At 31.6% G+C, this 20,736-nt stretch overlaps 1 protein-coding gene across 2 annotated transcripts; it reads left to right on the top strand.

Annotated features, from left to right (window-relative positions):
- The first annotated feature begins 7,208 nt into the window (after positions 1-7,208).
- LOC111718452 (uncharacterized) lies at positions 7,209-20,616 on the top strand. Of its 2 annotated transcripts, XM_023494055.1 has the most exons (13): positions 7,210-7,339; positions 8,170-8,250; positions 8,853-8,935; positions 12,278-12,346; positions 13,509-13,551; positions 14,440-14,521; positions 14,776-14,894; positions 15,616-15,741; positions 16,104-16,185; positions 17,137-17,204; positions 18,805-18,887; positions 19,855-19,894; positions 20,457-20,616. In XM_023494055.1, the coding sequence occupies exons 1-13, from the start codon at positions 7,241-7,243 to the stop codon at positions 20,514-20,516; spliced, it is 1,035 nt and encodes a 344-aa protein (XP_023349823.1). In that variant the 5' UTR covers positions 7,210-7,240; the 3' UTR covers positions 20,517-20,616. The 2 variants fall into 2 exon arrangements, with proteins under 2 accessions (XP_023349830.1, XP_023349823.1); XM_023494062.1 differs by lacking the exons at positions 19,855-19,894; positions 20,457-20,616 and adding an exon at positions 19,754-19,837 and having other exon boundaries at positions 7,209-7,339.
- The last annotated feature ends 120 nt before the right edge of the window (positions 20,617-20,736 follow it).

Genomic DNA, 20,736 nt, shown 5'->3' with positions numbered 1-20,736 from the left:
TTATTAGGTTGGGATAAGATTGTATCAGAATTAAGTTAAGATTATATTGAGATAGGATTAGAAGGTTGTATCAGAATTAAGTTGATATTATATTAGGATAGGATAAGGTTGTATCAGAATCAAGTTGATATTATATTAGGTTAGGCTAAGATTGTATCAGAATTAAGTTGATATTATATTATGATAAGATAAGGTTGTATCAGAATTAAGTTGAGATTATATTAGGTTAGGATAAGATTGTATCAGAATCAAGTTGATATTATATTAGGATAGGATAAGATTGTATTAGAGTCAAGATGAGACAACCCCAGATGAAGGATCAGAGATAAATTAGCTTGCGGAAAGTTCTCCCCCTCCTCTCCCCTCCCTAAAAAATTATTTATGAGTTTAAATATGAAGATGCAATAAATATGCATAAGCAAGCTTTTTAATGTGAATTTTCAATAACTTGGCGAAAACCTTCATCTTAAAATCGCGACTAACGATTATTTAATAATTTTTTAAATAATTTTCAAATATTGTCGCTTGTTGCTCATATGCTTATTTGGTACTTTAAGATCTTTCTGTAAAACAAACAAATTGTTAGATCACTCTTTCCTTAATCATAGTTTTAGTTTAATAGTTTTAAAAAGTGGGGATTTATTGTTCAATGTTAAAAATGCTTCTTAAACTAAAATAAAGAATTGGGACTTCAAAAAAAGATTAATAATCAGATTTAGAATAGGATTGAATTCTGTTTAAGGTTGACTGTCTAATCAACTACTGCGGACTAAATAGAACGAAATTGTTCACAAATAAATAAATAATTCATAATTCTAAACCAACCCAATGCATTCTTCTGTCCTTAGCCTCGTTTATAGCCGTTTACAGTCACTCACATGTCCAGAAACGTGGAAATTGATCATGTTATGCAGCACAAACAAGGAAGGAAGTTATAAAACGAAAATACCTTCCACATGATTACGCAGATAAAATGTTAAAGGGTAACATGGGGAATGGGACATCCTCTTTAACCCTGTTCAGGCTAGAGGGTCTAATATATTTATATCCTGGGAGCGTCCCATGTCCTACGTGGCTCCTTAGAAAAAGGCCTGAGAGTAAAATATATAGGATTGCAAAGCATGTACAGTTAAACCCTGAATGAGCCATACATCGAAAGAATTTGTCCAATTTCGTCTTGACAATTTTTAATGGATTTTTACATTTACGTAAATCTCAGTATTTGCGAAAATGAATAAATAGCCATGAATATGCAGGAACAGTTTAAAAGTGCTCCATATAATCATTTTATTAAAAAAAACTAAATATCTGCTACTTTCTTTTATCAGAAAAACATTTGATGAATTCTTTCGATGTATGGCTTATTTAGGGTTTAACTATACATAGTCCAATCTTTAAAGGCCAGCTCATTGAAGAGAAAAAATATGCCACTAACTTCATTTAAAAGTCAATGTCAATAACAAGTTCGGAATTTTTTTTTTTTAAATAATTTCAGTAATATATTATGACGTACTTACATCGATTTTTCAAGGGCTTTCAAATATTTAGTTTTAAATATACAGTTTAAATATATATAGTTTAAACATAATAGTTCCAAAAAAGATATTGAAAATTTTAAGTTGATAGTGTCAAATTAAAATAAGAGTGCTAAAAGGTACAAAATCGTGTTTCTTTTTTGGCAGCAAACTGTACATTTACAAGTCTATCATCACATATTTCATATTCGTACTACGTACACTAATATTTGATTTGACATTAACCAATTAATTAATGAATAATTTATGCTTGCAGTTACATGTACACCACATTATAAAAACACATGACAAAATATTAAAGAAAAAATAGTTTTTACAATAAAGTTTTACATTATTTGTTTTGATAAACATTAAACTTATCTTTTTCAATTAAAACTGATTATTTTCATAAATCGCTGAAAATCGTTTTATGAGGAAAGGTTTTCGATTTTGGCTTGCCATTAACCTTCCCTGGGATTATGTAAGTTCAGTTGTTTTGACGTTTTCTTGGGATGAAATTAAACTAACAAACGGAAAAGCAAATATTTAATTGATTTTTTATAAATTTAATTGATTTTTTATAAATTTAATTAATTTTTTTGAGAAATGTACACCACAGTTTTTCGGCAACTGTTTTTTAACTTTAATAATTTATTTTAATTAAATTTTACAATATATTTAAATTTTAATATGATATAAGATGGAAACATTTTGAGACTTCTATATTTCTTGTTTTTCATTCTTTCTTCTTGATCTTCCATTCCTTGTCCATCCTTCAATCATACTTGGGCTAATTTTGAAAATAAAAATAAATTAATTTTTTGGATGTTTTCCGCAGCTAGCCAAATTGCAGAGGCAGAACTATTTTTTGGAGCCCCGTATCTATATTCTATATATTGAGAGTGGCAAGGTTACTCTCCCCCTTGTTTGTTTTTAATTTTGCTTCAGTCATGATACTGTGTCAGCTCCTGTATTCCTAGCTAACACACTTTCAATAAAATTTTCTTGATGGAGGGGGAGAGGGGTGAGGGGGGCGTTTTACACATTTTCCAGTTTTTTATGTCGAGTAGGACATAGAGGGGGGATGGGACGTCTGCCATCCTGTGTATTTGTCTTTAATCACTATCGGTGAAAAAAAAAAGATAGTGCAAAGGTCAAATCCCCTTCTCATTTTTCCTGTTTATAGTTTTCTTCTTCTTTCTAGTTTATCTTCTTATCTTCCACTTTTTTCTGTTCAATATATTTTTTCTTCTTGCTTCTTGTTTCTTGTTTTTACACTTTAAGGCCTTTCCAAATAGTTCTTTTAACATCGAGTTGTGGAGCAGGTAGGAGAGAGATAAAGAGGTTTGTAGGAAGAAGGGTATAGGGGATTTCTCTCTGTGTTCCTTCATTTTATACTGTTTCCCACATAGGGGAATTAAGGAATTTACCCATAACTGCACCCCATATGCAAAATGGGGAGTTGTGACCCCTGAAAGCTCTCTTGAGAGGTATCTTCCATGGCAGTCCAGTCCTCACATCTGGTCGAGTAAAAAACCGGTATCGTTGTGCATGGCTTGTATTCCCACGAGGGGTTAAACTCCTCTTTCAGTTCACCAAGCTGAAATCGTTGTAAATCGGTAACTGTATATCGTTGTAAATTAAATGTTTCAAAAAATATTTCTTGAAATTACTGTTTCTTTAATTATATATAAAATAATAGCAAAAACATGACAGTTAGTAAATAATTTTGAATGGCTTATTCTTACACAAATATATTTTATAAAGATTTATAATATATTGTTTTACTAAAGGAAATTTATGCAAAATAATGCAAACATAGGCGAAATTGATCATTATTTATCACTCATTACATGACATATTTATCATTTCAGTTATTACGTTATCATCGAGTCCTTCAACATATAAATTATTCATTCTTGTATTTAATAGTTCTTGTAAAACCGGAACTTTCTGTGCATGATCATAATAGATAAAATAAAATATTTCATTTGTTTCGATTAACTAACATTTTACTAAGATCAGATAGATTTACAAAACAATCATTCGCAATGGAAATCAAAATTAGATAAAACAAACTTAATAAAAAGAACTGTGATAAAATCATTTTTACATCAATGGGAAAGAAATCTATCATGCAAAGCTTAGAACTTGCTTCAGTTGTATCACAGAAAGATACACATTACTGGCTAACATATTGTATAACATCCTATTTTACTTTAAACTTAATTTACTATGTTATGAATGCCGTGTGATATTTTTTTATGTTTCATTTTGGTTTCAAAGAACTCTGCAAATCATGAAAGAATTAATTTAAAACTATTCACAAATGATCATGTTTTTTGGGACAACCTGTAAAATGTAAATTATGGAATAATCCGTTTTTACTTTTTGAAAAACGATCGTTTCGTTTTGATAACCCTAGACAGGCTGGGGAGGGGGGGTCGTTTGACAACCCCCCCCTCCCCCTAGTTTTTCTGTCCCAGCATTCTCATGTTTGACACAATAACCGTGAAATTTTGTGACTTTTAATAAAAAGTTTTGTTTTTGAAAAAGATCGTTTTTTTAGATTAAAAACGAAAAAGTCGTTTGTCAAAAATACGATTGTATCCATAGATAAAGATAGATTGCGCATAACACGACATTTTTCATTTTGGAAGATATAAATGTAAGAGATGTTTTAAAGATATTCCTATTATATAGATTAACTAGGTTGGTTGTGAACATTGGATGTTCTTATGTCATTGAGTACTTGTGGTGTACATGAGTTCTGTAGAGAGAAATTTATGTTAGTTTAGTCCTTCTCAGTTCTCGTCAATTTCATTGCTCAATAAAATATTGTTGTTCAAATAGTTCCATTCCCGGTGTTATTTTACACTCTATTATGAAATCCATTAAAACACCAAACCACCCCGCTTATCATTGAAGTACACTTGGACCCCTAGAAGTATGAGTTCGCGGACTGTACAATTCTTGGTGATTTTGCGTACATAAGCTATCTATGTTTATTTATTTATCTATGATTGTATCATTGTTTTGTTTTTCGTTTTTAAAAGTTTAAAACGAATGATATCATTTGTTGTCGTTTTTTCGATCGTTTTTGATGTAAAAAAAACTACAGGGGGGGGGTCAAATTGACCCCCCCCCCCAGCAGGAAGGGTTAACAACACTACCTGTATATTTACAACCCTACCTTTATATTTACAACCCTACCTGTATATTTAAAACCCTATCTGTATATTTACAAGCTTACTTGTATATTTACAACCCTACCTGTACATTTACAACCCTGCCTGTATATTTACAACCCTACCTGTATATTTGCAACCCTACCTGTGTATTTACAACCCTACCTGTATATTAACAACCCTACCCGTTTATTTACAACCCTACCTACATATTTACAACCCTACCTGTATATTTACAACCCTACCTGTATATGTACAACCCTACCTGTATATTCACAACCCTACCCGTATATTTACAACCCTACCTGTATATTTACAACCCTACCTGCATATTTACAACCCAACCTGTATATTTTCAACCCTACCTGAAAACCCATACCTGTATATTTTCAACCCTACCTGTATATTTACAACCCTACCTGTATATTTACAACCCTACCTGTATATTTACAACCCTGCATGTATATTTACAACCCTATCTGTATATTTACAGCCCTACCTCCATATTTACAACCCTACCTGAATATTTACAACCCTACCTGTAAACCCATACCTGTATATTTACAACCCTACCTGTATATTTACAACCCTACCTGTATATTTGCAACCCTACCTGTATATTTACAACCCTGCATGTATATTTACAACCCTACCTGTATATTTCCTACCTGTATATTTACAACCCTACCTGAATATTAACAACCTACATGTATATTTACAACCCTACATGTATATTGAGGATGTTGTACACTGTGCACAGCTGCAGGTTGTCGATGATGGAGCCGATTTATGAGTGTATTATTATTGAATAATGAGCAAAATGTGGAAATCACATAATTACACCCACTATCCAGAAATTAATGATTAATAGAACCTTTAGAGATAAAAAATTGTATATTCATTTAGATGAGCATTTTTACATCAACACTTAAGAGTTAAGACTGCAGACAAACAAACAAGGTACATGTTTCAACCATGGGCGCAACTAATATTTTCTGAGAAAGGGGGGTCCCTAGGTCCCTGTTTGCCAGTAAAGGGTTTATAAGCAGTACACACCCCTGTTCTCTTATAGCCTGAAACAGCATTATTATTCCTTGATACGCTTCCCTTTTAACAGTTTCTTAGGTTGTAAGTTTGTTATAACCTTACATGTGTGTAATGTAATACCCATCAGAAGTAACATACTCTGCTCGGCAATTATATCAATACTATGAAGACGACCTTTTTATTTAAGTTTTGATTGTTAAGCTTTTTTCGAATTACAAGTTATGAGTTATACGTTTAAACTTTTTTATTATATTTTTAAATACTATCAAGTTTTATTTTAAAAAGCCCCCCCCCTCCCTCTCATCCCTCCGTTTTTTTGAAGGTGCCATAAATAGAAAATTGAAAATAATTTTACACAACAACGAGAATAAATGTCGTCTTACGAATATTTCTTGTTTTAAGCATGAAGACTTTAATTTCAATATTATCATAGTAAATTCATGTTTTTTTTGCTAAAATAATATTTATGAAAAAGAGTTTTCCCATGGTTTTAAAGAAATATTGGCAAATATTTAAATCATAAACTCTCTTTATCCTATCCAATATCCTACCGTTCATATTCAACACTCAAAAAAATAACAGCTTTAAAAATTGTCTTTTTGAATTTCTTACATTTCTACTTTTCATTCATGGTAAAAATCTAAATAATGCAACCTTGGAGCATACAATGATTTTAGTGTTTTTTATTAGATGCAAATCTAAGCGAAATTTTATAAACTCCCGGTAACTATTTTGAAAATAAAAGCATGTCAGAGTCTGCACGCACATTTGATACTAGCTTGGTAACCCAGCATTGCACAGGTTACTCATAGTAACTACCTCCGTTTACCAGATTTTTACCGGGAAACTAATTTTTCGCAATAAAAATCGGCTCACTGAACGTAGAACAAAATATCAATGCTAACAACATTCCCGTCCGTCTCCCGAGTTCCCCAATCAAAATTTGAGCAAATCGGTCCAGGGGTTCCTGAGTTATGATCTGACAACGAAAAATCGGTCCAGGGGTTCCTGACAACGAAAATGTGTGAAAATTCCCAACCCTTTATATTGTGAACAAAAAAAGTTGTCTAAAAAAAAAAGGAAAGAACCTGTAAAATCTTTCCCTGGGATATTTAGAAAGATACTTGAACGACGTTTTGGTGAGGTATATTGGCGGACTAAGCCTAGGGGTGTCAGAAATGATTATTTTTGCATATTTTTAAAAACTTCTATAAAACTTATAAAGTTAAATTCTTTATAGAACTTTTTGATCTTGATGATTGCATATATCTATTTAAAACTTACTTAAACCGGCATATTTTTTCAATATTCATTTAGTTAAGATTTTGAGTCAAAATAAGTATAGATAAATATTGCTTTATATCGAGTAGATATCCTTAAACATACAGATAATGTCATTGATTTATCCCATCATATACTTTATAGTTTTATATAGAGATCAATACTTCCTACAATACACTTGTTGAATTGCAGTATTATCTAACCCACCTAATGATGTACAAGTTCTTGTTTCTCCTCCTCGTTTTATGTACAGGGGGGAAAGCAGTACATTTGTACACAGAGAAAACATTTATTCACCAATACTATGGGGTAAATGTAATCTTACATAATTCAAAGGAACAATGACATTTTGTCAAATAAAAACTTATTTCACAAAAAAAAATCAAAAATAATGTAAACAATAAATAAGTAACTCTCCTTTTTCTTTTGATTTCTATCTTTTAAATTTTTTTAGAATTGGGGGGAAATAATCCCACAACCTATATTTTGGGAAGTTTTTAAATATTTTCTCCTGAAAAACTTAATTTTGTGTGTTTTTGTTATATTTCATAAACAAACAATTACTCCCATGCATCAAAATCATTACGATAATATCTTCAAGGGACTGTACAAGTAATTTCAAGTGACCTTCCATACAAAGTAGTCAATGCCTGATTTACAATTTTACTCTTTAAACCAATGACTGTTCATAGAGTAGAGAGCTCTGCGTGTAAACCTCTTGAATAGCGGTTAAATCTAGGGTTTCATACTACCATTTTTTATCAATCAGCTGGCCTTGAATATTTGGGCTATGAACATGCATTTCAACCCTATACCTATTCTCTAAGACCATTTCTAGGGGGGGGGGGCGTTAGAAAGATTCATATCCCTAGCCTCTATATGGTTAAATGACCCCGAAAAAATAATTGATACATAAATTGTCGTCTTTCAACTTGAAAATTTTCATTTCATTGCTTTTTGTATTCCAGTTGAATTTCCGGCAAAAGAGGGAAATCGTCGCAAAAGTTAGTAATTTTTAAAGAGATTTTTGTGTATTTTTTCACGAAATTCGGCTTTATATCTCATAATTCATCATCGCAAAAAACGAAATTTTGCAAAAATATTAGTGTAGTTCGACTGTAAATGATTATTATGTTTAGGTATCTGTCGCTTTGTTAGATGAGAGAAAAGAAGATCCGAAACTTAAGGAAGACGACCTCTGCTTTTCTTCAAAATTTCAGGTACTTTTTAAATCCTAAGGAAGACAACCTTTGATTTTCTTCAAAATCTCAGGTACTGTCTGAATCCTAAATTACATAGTAAAACATGATCCTAAATAAAAAAAAATATTTGTAATGTGAATATTTTAAAATTTTGTTTCGTAAAGCTTTCTTGAAATTAATAACTGTTGGTGCAGAGGAAAAATTGGAAACTAATTAATTTTAAATTAGTCGAAAACGCAAATTCTTATCAATATATTACGAAGCTAACATGTCTAATTTACTACAGTACCCTGTATGTGAATGAATAATATAAGCTCTTATTTCTAGCTAAATAATTAATACTTTTACTTGACGATTATCTCCTGAAATATTTGTGGATTTGCGCTACAGAGCTACAGAGATAGAATAACGATGATAACTTCCTCATGGATAAACTTGTCTCTGTAGTCCCTGTAGTCCAAGTAGTCCCTGTAGTCCCTGTAGTCCCTGTTGTCCCTGTAGTCCCTGTAGTCCCTGTAGCCTCTGTAGTCCCTGTAGTCCATGTAGTCCCTTTAGTCCTTGTAGTCCCTGTAGTCCCTGTAGTCCCTGTAGTCCCTGTATATCAATGTTGTAAAATGTAGGTTCTTGAAACTCCTGGCTGTATCTCATCCATGTTCCTGGAAAACTTGACAACACATCACACGATATTCAACTCTTCAAAAAAGTAATATAATTCTTTTATTTTAATTGAAAGAAGATTTTATGTAAAAAAAAAAAAAAACAGGAAAAGGGAACATTTCTTTGTCGACATCAGTGGATAAATATAGCAAATGACATGATTTTATCTAACCCTTTCCCGACTGGGCTATTTTTTGTCAAATACAGATGGGAGGGTCCCCCCCCCCCGTTTGATTTTGCAATTAGAGTTGAGATAGGGGAGTTTGTTTAGTAAAATAAAACTATGTTTTTTTTTTAAGTTGGTTCAAACGATTTTAAATGCAGTTTGTTTTTGTTATTTTTCAATGCCCATCTCTACTTGTATAGTAGATATCGATCTCTACTTGTATAGTAGATGCCCATCTCTACTTGTATAATAGATGCCCATCTCTACTTGTATAGTAGATGCCCATCTCTACTTGAATAGAGGATGCCCATCTCTACTTGAATAGTAGATGTCCATCTACTTGTATAGTAGATGCCCATCTATACTTGAATAGTAGATGCCCATCTACTTGTATAGTTGCCGCCCATCTCTACTTGTAAAGTAGATGTCCATCTCTACTTGTGTAGTAGATGCCCATCTACTTGTAAAGTAGATGCCCATCTCTACTTGTAAAGTAGATGCCCATCTCTACATGATTAGTAGATGCCCATCTCTACTTGAATAGTAGATGCCCATCTCTACTTGAATAGTAGATGCCAATCTCTACTTGAATAATAGATGCCCATCTCTACTTGTATAGTAGATGCCCATCTCTACTTGTATAATAGATGTCCATCTCTACTTGTGTAGTAGATGCCCATCTACTTGTATAGTAGATGCCCATCTACTTGTATAGTAGATGCCCATCTCTACTTGTATAGTAGATGCCCATCTCTACTTGCATAGTAGATGCCCATCTACTTGTATAGTAGATGCCCATCTACTTGTAAAGTAGATGCCCATCTCTAATTGTATAGTAGATGCCCATCTCTACTTGTATGGTAGATGTCCATCTCTACTTGAATAGTAGATGCCCATCATTACTTGTATAATAGATGTCCATCTCTACTTGTGTAGTAGATGCCCATCTACTTATATAGTAGATGCCCATCTACTTGTATAGTAGATGCCCATCTCTACTTGTATAGTAGATGCCCATCTCTACTTGTATAGTAGATGCCCATCTACTTGTAAAGTAGATGCCCATCTCTAATTGTATAATTAATCCATTTGTGCCCGATAATAATCGATATTTGTTTCGGTAAGAAAAGGTATTAGATTTTTAAACAAAATAATTTAAATGTTTTCGGTTCGTTTTTTATTAAAAACAAAGCTGAGATTTTACAAAAATACATAATTTAAAAAGTTAAAATTAGTTTGAAATTTAATATGAACGCTGTTCTCAGAACATTCTATAGTATTTATATTCTGAGACGCTGCTATAGTATATATATAGTTGAAAAGCTAGTTATAAACTTTTCTCTCCATTTCTATTTTTATATCGCCGCCCTTATGTTAATAAAATTCAGTCGAATTTTTAATTATTTAGATTTATTACAGGGATTTCGACTTTTTTTCAAACTTCTGCAAAATAAAGTTTTCAAATGTTGTCGTTCATATTGTCGTGAAACCTTCCAAAAGTTTTTGTGCAAAGAATCTGGCTATTTTCCATCCCCAACCCTAACCCAACATGGTACATTATGCATTTATTAATATAATTTCTAAGCATTTTTATTTTTTCTCTTATATAAGTTTGAAAAGTAGAATACAAATTATTAGTTGTTCACAGTAAACATAAACTGAGAGGTTTTGGAAAGTGTGGTAACAGATCACCCAATCCCGTTTCACCCAATTTTAGGTCAAATAACGTTTCACCAAATAACGTTTCACCCAATAACGTTTCACCCAATTCACGTTTCATCCAATACTACGTTTAACCCAAATTTCTATTCACCCAACTCACGTTTCGCCTAAATTTCACCTACTTAAGAGTTTCACCCAATTTTTTTTATTCCTCTAACATACATTGCACATGAATTTATTGCCCAATTTAACTCCTGGACCGTTTTGCCTCAAATTTTGATTGGATAAATCAGGAGAATCATTGGAATCATCTTAAATTGGTTTAAAAATTCTAATCTGAGTAGGTCGACTCATTTAAACAAACAAAGCTTGGTTCCCGAGCTAGTCAAATATATTAATGCATATTGATGTTGTAAATCCGCAACTTTTGGAATCTTCGACAAAGTTTTACACGAAATGGAAGGATCAGACGACAAAAAGCTATAAATATATTCCCTTCTAAAATACAAAACTTTATTCTACAGCACTTTTCAAGTCATTTATAAAGAATATTAGGGCTGAAAAACGCTCATCCCGTTTTTTTGGGTCACCCTTTATTCTCGATTCAAAGGTTAATCGTAAACATACATAAATATAGCGGCCCAAACATGGCCTAAATCCAAAAAGATCACAAAGTAGAAAATTTTGTGATTGCAGTTCTTTGAAACATTTGAGACATTAGACAAGGAAGTAAATGAAAAGAATGTATATCGGAATTGCGCGCAAGTGTTTTCGTATTGCGCGGAATTGTGCGAAATTGTGACGGAATTGCTCGGAAATTACAGGGCATCAACTTGTGCTGGAAACCCTACTTTTAAGAGATAGTGAAAGGGTACACCCAAGGAGTATTAAATAGAAGGGAGATACAACTGACGCGGCCCGCCCTACCATATGATCAATGATCATACATACTTTGCAGACGGTACTCCATTTGTATAAGATAAGATAAGATAAGATAAAGTTTATTGCTAAAATAAATGTATCTGTATACAGATAGAGTTTAAAATCACAAAATTGATAATTATATTAACAGTACAAGTATAAAGCAATTAGGTGGAAAATAGCTCTTGGCTGTTTGATTATTTTTTCCACCTAATATTAGTAATAATAAAAAAATATTTCAATTAAATAGATTTAAGGAGAACGATTAGAGATCAGGGTGCGAATTTATCATATGCAAAATAGTTTATACATAAATTCGAATAACTAGAGTTTTAAGTAATTTTCATACATGTACACAACAGTTATCAAAGCATATTAAAACATATCTAATTAGTTTTACATGAATAGCAATGTTCAGAATAGGTTATTGTATACGCGGTAATTATACATTAGACAAATATTTCTTATTCAAATAAAGTGCCGTCTGCAAAGCATGTATAATCACATGGTAGGGCGAGCTGCGTCAGTTGTATCTCCCTTCTATTACATACTCCTTGCATGGGCACACCGTAAAGCGCTCTACTTAAATTAGGTACATTGTACTTTTAACATGATTTTACAAGATATATTGTTATTTAGTACGGAGAAGGATTGTGCCGATTACTGTGCAGAGAAACCGGAAGTGTTTAACCTTGTAGCTATAGCTAGGTAAATTGGTTTAAAAGGAAACCGGAAGTGTTTAACCTTGTAGCTATAGCTAGGTAAATTGGTTTGAAAGGAAACCGGAAGTGTTTAACCTTGTAGCTATAGCTAGGTAAATTGGTTTAAAATCTGGAGATCAATAAAAAGAGGAAAACAAGCATTATTTAATCTGGAGATTAAGAAAAAGAGGAGATCAAGCAATGCTTTAAACTAAAGGGTCCAGGGGCGTATGCAGATAATATATGATTTAAACTTTGCTTTCAACCTATTAACGTAATATATGATTTAAACTTTGCTTTCAACCTATTAACGTAATATATGATTTAAACCTTGCTTTCAACCTATTAACATAATATATGATTTAAACTTTGCTTTCAACCTATTAACGTAATATATGATTTAAACATTGCCTTTGCTTTACTGTAGAAGAAAGATTGCTGAATTCTGAACCAGAGGGGGGGGCTATAGGGGCTCAGTCCCCCCCCCCCTTGAATCAGTGAAATCTATTGTTGTACCCGAATCTTTAATTGAACAGTGATCAACAAGATTGGCAAAAGAAAACAATTTTCAAAATAATTATTCATCTTTATTTTTGTAATCGCTCTCTAAAACATTAGAATTCAGTAATGCATAATTGTTATCTTTAACAAAAAACTAAAAATATGTCATACTACATGGTTTCTCGGAAAAAAATACTAGAGATTTACTGTTTAATATGCAATGGAAATCCCTAATTGGATATACGGAGCTATGATTTATATATTTTGTATTTAATAAAGTTTTAAATGTTTTGATATTGTAAGAATAAAAAAATTAATCCAATATTTGTATTTCATGTTTAAGACCATAAGTAATCTATTTTTTTCCATTAAAAAAGAAATATTTTTTTTAATATCAAACATTATCGAATTTTAATTTCTATAAATATATATTAGAAATAAAAAAATAAATGCATGTCAGTGCAAATCATTATAAACTAGAAAATACAAAAGAAGAATAGAAAGCAGATGTACAGCCACAGAATCATTTCAATGTTTAAAAATTTTGTAAAAAATTCAAATTCAAAAATGAATTAGAACATATTGAAATTCTTTAAAATTTTATAAATTTTATATTTTACTTCTTTGCAACGATTTACTTTACTTTAAAAAACCTCCGAATTTTTCAGATTTCAATCCGGGGTGCATTGTCAATGCTTGGAACCGACAAAGGTAATTATAAACAGTAAAAGAATTCGGATTAAGTCTTTTTAGATTAGATAATAAGTAGTTAGCTTAAAAAATATTTTAACGTTCATCCATCTAACTTTACGACATTTGAAATATAGTTAGATACTTTTCAGACCAGTATTTCTTTATATTAACTACAAATAACACTTTTATTTTGTTTTACAGAGTTTTATAGTTAATTCCAGCTTGACTTACAGGGTGTCCCACGAAACATGACAAATAATTTGAAATGTCTTCTTCCATAATTCCTTAAGTTGTTTAATACCAAAGAGAATTATAAGAATATTTAATGGTTGTCATATTATAGTAGAATTGATTTCAAAGTAAAATTTATTTTAGTAAAAGATTTTACTGAAGGAAAAAAATACCAAAAGTCTATCTATAAATGCAAAAAGTCTTCAGTATTAGGGAAGAAGACATTCCAAATTATTTACCAACTGTCATGTTTCGTGGGACACCCTGTTATTGATTTTAAAGAAAATCCGGGAACAAAATTAAACTTAATAGCAGATTATAGCACAATGATATCTTAATAGCACTACTATATTTTTCAAATGTAGTTCTAATTATGTTATTTTGAATTAAAGATATTCATGCATTTCTGATAAAATACTAGATTACTTTAAATACGCATGTATAACGGGACTCACTGTGTTGGAACTGAGTTTTTGCCACAAACTCAATTTTTATTAATCCCTATATCTTGTCAACCCATTGTGGCAGCAGTTTGATATTTTAAACTATGAATTCTATTGGATCAACAAATCAAAGTTTGAAATGTCAATTGTTCACACCATCTTTTTCCAAAGATATAGGGATTAGAAAATTTGAGTCAATTGCAAAAACTCAATTTTTTTGAATTTTTGTTAGGTTTCTTTGGATGAAATAGGTCCTCTTGTATACTGTGAAGAAACGAATAAAGATGAATCCAGGGGTGTAAACAATGAATCAGGTTTGAACTTCATGAACTTATTTTTGTGTAAAGTTGTAATTTTTTTAACTAATTTCGAGTTTTGCTAAAATGTTGTCTCCTCATGGCATAGATAGATAAAATATTTATATGACGTCACTCTCGCCTCTATACTCAGTAATGGCATATGGTGATTTTATCTATCTATGCTTAGGAAACGACTTTTCGCGAACATTGGAGCGCATCGAGAGTAAGCAACCTTATTTAACATCTTTGATAAATAAATTTCTTTTTAGAGGTTTACTACAGTCTCTACTGCTTATCTAATACTGTACTGTCAGGGATAAACATTCACTATCTGCAGTACAGTACAGGACAATCAATTACAAGCAAGGCTAAACCAAACACCCAGCAGGTAACTTCAATAAAATGCTTCCACAGTCTCAAAGGAAACTGTCTGGCCATTAAAATTTGACGTTTATGATGCATCTAAAACAGATAGCTCTTATTAATTGTCTAACTTGATGATTAAGATATACCTCTATAATTGTTATTAAAGGTGTACTCGATGATAAAGATATACCTCTAATTGTTATTAAAGGTGTACTTGATGATGAAGACATAGCTCTATTTGTTATAAAAGATGTACTTGATGATACAGATATACGATNAAGGTGTACTTGATGATGAAGACATAGCTCTATTTGTTATAAAAGATGTACTTGATGATACAGATATACCTCTTATTGTTATTAAAGGTGTACTTGATGATGAAGATATACCTCTAATTGTTATTAAAGGTGTACTTGGTGATACAGATATACCTCTAATTGTTATTAAAGGTGTACTTGGTGATACAGATATACCTCTAATTGTTATTAAAGCTGTACTTGATGATGAAGACATAGCTCTATTTGTTATAAAAGATTTACTTGATGATACAGATATACCTTTTATTGTTATTAAAGGTGTACTTGATGATGAAGATATACCTCTAATTGTTATTAAAGGTGTACTTGGTGATACAGATATACCTCTTATTGTTATTAAAGGTGTACTTGATGATAAAGATATAGTTTTAATTGTTATAAAAGATGTACTTGACAATACAGAGATAGCTATAATTGTTATTAAAGATGTTCTTGATGATACACCAAGAACTGGAGACCTTGATTGTAGCTTCTGAAGTAATTTCTGCTTTACTAGCGGTCATCCTAATCTTTATAATTCTAGCAACAACATACAACTATTATTGGAAGAAGGTAGGTTTTCGCCATTTGGAAATAAACATAATATTAAAATAATCATAGGTTTAAGTCTCGAAACTAAATAATAGAAAAATTTTATTTTGGAAAAACTTTCATGGGAAATGTTTTGACAGTTCGTTCAATCATGTTTTTGATTCAGTTTATTTTGTTTTAATGTTCACAAAAAAGAATTTTCATAAAATTATAAAATGGAAAATATGAACATGAAAAAATAAATATATTGTGCGAACTGAACGAAAGTTTTCTTACGGACAGTTTTGGTAAGCACAAAATCTGGTGTTCATATTGATTTGATTTAAAAATGACTTTTTATTTGTCTCCGCGTTCTCAAAATTACGTTGTCCCATAATCTCCAGGAATTGAATATAGTTAGCCGGGACGAAGTAAAAACTATCTCCGGGTCCCAGCCCCAGTATGGAACCCAAGGAACTGGATCAGGTAAAACTATCTACAGGTCCCAGCCCCAGTATGGAACCCAAGGAACTGGATCAGGTAAAACTATCCACAGGTCCCAGTCCCAGTATGGAACACAAGGAACTCGATCAGGTAAAACTATCTACAGGTCCCAGCCCCAGTATGGAACCCAAGGAACCGGATCAGGTAAAACTATCTACAGGTCCCAGTCCCAGTATGGAACCCAAGGAACTGGATCAGGTATGATTATCTCCGGTTTCCAGCCCCCAGTATGGAACCCAAGGACCTGGATTAGGTAAAACTATCTACAGGTCCCAGCCCCAGTATGGAACCCAAGGACCTGGATCAGATATGAATATTTCCATGTCCCAGTCCTATTATGGAAGCCAAACAACTGGGTCAGGTAGAAAAATATCCGGGTCCAAGTCCCAGTATGGAATTTTGAATGAAACAATATAATCTTTAATGTTTTTTACTGATCTTCCTGATGTTCCTTGATGATCTTTAGTGATAGTTAATGATATATAATGAACTTTAATGACATTTAATGATCTTAATGGTCTGTAATGTTCTTTAATGGTTGTACATATTCTTCAATATTCTTTAATGATCTTTATTGATCTTTAATGATCTTCAATGACCTTTAAAGATTTTTAATAATCTTTAGCGATCTTTAATGATTTTTAATTACTTTTAATGATCTTTAAAGATCTCTCATAAATTTAAATAATTTTTAATGATCTTTAGGGTTTTTAAAAGATCTTAATGATTTTTAATGATTTTAAATGATCTTTAATGATCTTAATTGATCTTTAATGATCTTAATTGATCTTTAATGATATTTACCGATATTTAATTATCTTCAATGGCTTTTATAATCTTTAATGATTTTTAATGATCTTTAACGTACTTTTATTATCTTTAACGATCTTTATTGATCTTTATGATCTTAAGTGATATTTAATGATCTTTTAGTACCTGAAACACAATTACAGCTTGCTATCCATAACAGAGCCTTCCAACATGATTTAGAATCTCCGCAGGTTATGCAATTTGTATACAAGGTGACCCGATAAACATGGGATTAAGTGACGACTTATATACGGTCTTTGTTCTATGTTTTAGGAGTATCTCCGTTAAATAATTATATTGTAAATCATTTTGCATTATCAAATTTGAAGAAGTTATAGAAAAATCTGCCATATTCCCAAGTATTAAATTGTTCAAATGTTTGATGTCTCCGTCAATTTTAAACACATAAAGAAGACAGACCGCATTTTGAAGAGCTCAGAATACATACAATCTTATTATAATACGCATTTTGTCATTTTATTACCTATCGAAATCAAAGACGACTTTAAAGTCGTCTCTTAGTTCCCATGTTTATTGGGACACCCTGTACATTGAAACGGAAAACATCAAGACTCTAACTTTCTTCGCAATTCTTTGAATTTCATTTGCAATTCTTTGCAATTCTTTGCAATTCTTTGCAATTTTTTGCAATCCTTTGCAATTCTTTATAATTCTTTGCAACTCTTTGCACTTCTTTATAATTCTTTGCAACTCTTTGCACTTCTTTGCAAGCCTTTGCAATTCTTTGCAATTCTTTGCAACCTGAGTATTATGATGGTTTTGAGTTTTTCCCCCTTACTATTTTATAATAGTGTCTAGTCAAATAAGCAGATTTAAAATTGTGAAAATTGAAATTTATAAGTTGTTTCCAACAAACGTCAAAACGGCTGAACTGTCCGGGCCCAAATTTTGTGTGGGACCTCACATGAACCCAGGGAAGGTTTATGGATGCTTAAAATTACAAAAGTATTGTCTAACATTTTTTATTTTTGTAAAAGTTTAGAAAATGCGAGAAAAAATGTTGTTTTAAATCCGCGAACAGACAGACAGGCGATCAAAGAATACTACTTTAAAAAAATAGATATTGATATTTTTTTTATCTATTTAATACTCTCTTCGCTCATATATATTTGTTTGTATGGGACCGAAAGGCCTGAAATTTGTTGAGGGAAGTAACATAGTAGTTTACTATAAAATTGCATTTTCGTTCACATTGAAATTAAGTGAATTTTCATATTTTTAGAAATAAAGCTATTTTTTATTTTTTAGCGGAACTAAGCCTATGTTTTAAGATGTACGGTCCTGTAAGGCTGTACTGAGTAGGGATGTACACGTTTAGACTTTTTCCAACCCGTTCTTTAACAGCCAATCAAAATTCTGGTGGCCGTTCGTTCTTTAGCTAAGAACTGAATGTTCAGTTAGTGGTTAATAGTATTTTATAAACGATGTTAATGGAAGATATCGTTTATGGTGCTTGTCTGCCGTTAAAGATTATTTCACGTAAAAATAGTTATGAAAATTTGAAAATAATTAATAAAACATTGAAATACATTTTTACAATTTTAAGTCGAAAAATCAACGCCTTTATTTTGAATCATATCCATTCGTTCTTTTTTATAAACCATTAATTAACGATTTCAAAATTAACTGCTTTTGCCTTTTGTTAACAGAATCTTCCGTTAATTTTCAAATTTTCAAAAGCTTGCCGTTCATTAACGGAACTTTGCCTAGCTCTAGTACTGAGGGACAGAACCTTTATTTTTTAACAATCCCTTTAAAAAATGAAATCAGGATGAGCTAAGAGCTGGGAATTCTACCTTCTACAACCATTTAGAAAATGAAATAACAAATCCTTCACTGGAAACCATCACTAGGTAACTTCTTTAATCATTCTTAGCTATGTAAGTTGCTTTAAAACGATAAAATAAATTAATTCTTTTTCATCTAAAAACAATTGATCTTTTTTATATAAAACGATGTCTTACTTAACAAACGATCGAAACGAACGAAGTTTTATGACAATTAATTTCCATTTTTTTAGATAAGTTTTTAATGTTGTTTAAGGGTTTTCCGACCAAAAATATATTTTGTCAAGAAAAAGTCTTTTGCGATCGTTAACAGTCGTTAACTGAGGGTCGTTTTTAACGATCGTCAACGGTAAAAAAATAAAAATGACCCAGCTTCGTAAATGAAACGATGAAACGACGAAACTAAAAACGACTTCTGAGTTTTTAGTTAAAAAAAATAAAGACCGTTTCGTTGTTCGTTTTTTCTTCTTCGTTTTTAAAACGAAACTATCGTTGAAAACGATCTATCCCTGTATTCATACTTAAAGGGGATATTTGTAAATTTTAAATTGGATATGACTTAAAATTAATTTTTAAGTTTTCTAGTCTATCACGTGTAAGTAAACTAAAGGTAGAGGGAATAAGGCTAGCATACATATTACTATAAGGTTACAACATCCTAACAAAGTGGTATGAGAACGAAGACGATATTAATTCCATTTTATACTGTTGAAGTTTTACTTATTAGCCTCAGACATGTTTGTTTGTTTGTTTCCAATTAACGTCCAATTGGGCCCAAATTTTGTGTGAGACCTCACATGACTACAGGGAAGGTCTATGGACGCTAAAAATTACACAAATTTGTGTCCAAAGGTTTTTGTAAAATTTTGAAATGCGGAAAAAATATGACTAAATCCGCATACTTCCTTGTCTTTCTTTTATATTGTATGAAGAGAAGATGATGACAGATAGAGCCACAATTTGAAATAGAAGATGGATGCAAAGCAAAGCGACCAAAAAGTAAACTAAAAATACCTTTATTTTATAAATCTAGAGAAGGGAGGTCTCAATTCTACCGCCAAAAATCTCTTCAGGTCAGAATTTTCTTTTAAATAAAACGAAAACGTTTCGTAACTTTTAAAATTTCATAATCTTTAAAGAAGTTACAAAAATAGATTAAAGTTTATAAATATGTAAATGTTCCAATTACGTTTTAAGAATTCAGTAATCACAGTGTTTTTTTCCGAAAAGCCATTTAATGACAACCTACACCAGGATCTTTGTACATAAAAACATTAAGCTTAGAAAGAGCCTTACACTGCAAAGTTTTTTAAGTTTCTACAGTAAGAACCAGAAAATTGTGGAATAGGAAGACGACATTATAGTAATCCTAAAGTCTATTGATGTTGTTACAAGCAAATAGTTTTACCTGTAACTTAAAAAATCACTTATTAAATTAAATGTGTTTGTTTACACTCCGCAACTATGCTGTCGGCAGTGTCTCAAGTTCATTGAACTATATAAGTCATAACTTGAGTCTTCAAGCCGCGTTTTTGTTCCGAAGTTTTCTAATTCTCACTGTATCATATTTTGTATTCAAATTTATTTCTTGAATAAATATGGTCGTCATTTCAACCTCAAGTATTTTTATTACAGGATGAGTTGATGTCTGCAGAAAACGATGGGAACGGAAAAATTAGTCTGGATGAAGATTAAGTGCTGATGAATTAATAGGATATGTCTGGAAGAACATTCTTCATTAACCCTAAAAGGCTGGGGGGGGGGGCGTTTGACGCTCCACCCCTCGAGTTTTTTTGCCTTTTACGGAATAGCAATTTTAAGGATTTTTTTAATGCATAGGGTAGGTAGCGTTGGGGTGAAAAGCCCAGTCTGAGATAAAAAAGAGCCCAAACTTTTTTTTGACTAAAGCTACAGA

Source organism: Eurytemora carolleeae, unplaced genomic scaffold (genome assembly GCF_000591075.1).
Source record: "Eurytemora carolleeae unplaced genomic scaffold, Eaff_2.0 scaffold22, whole genome shotgun sequence".
In the NCBI taxonomy this organism is placed as follows: Eukaryota; Metazoa; Arthropoda; class Copepoda; order Calanoida; family Temoridae; genus Eurytemora; species Eurytemora carolleeae.
Note: the sequence above shows the minus strand (reverse complement) of the source record. Positions and strands in the feature narration are given on the sequence as shown.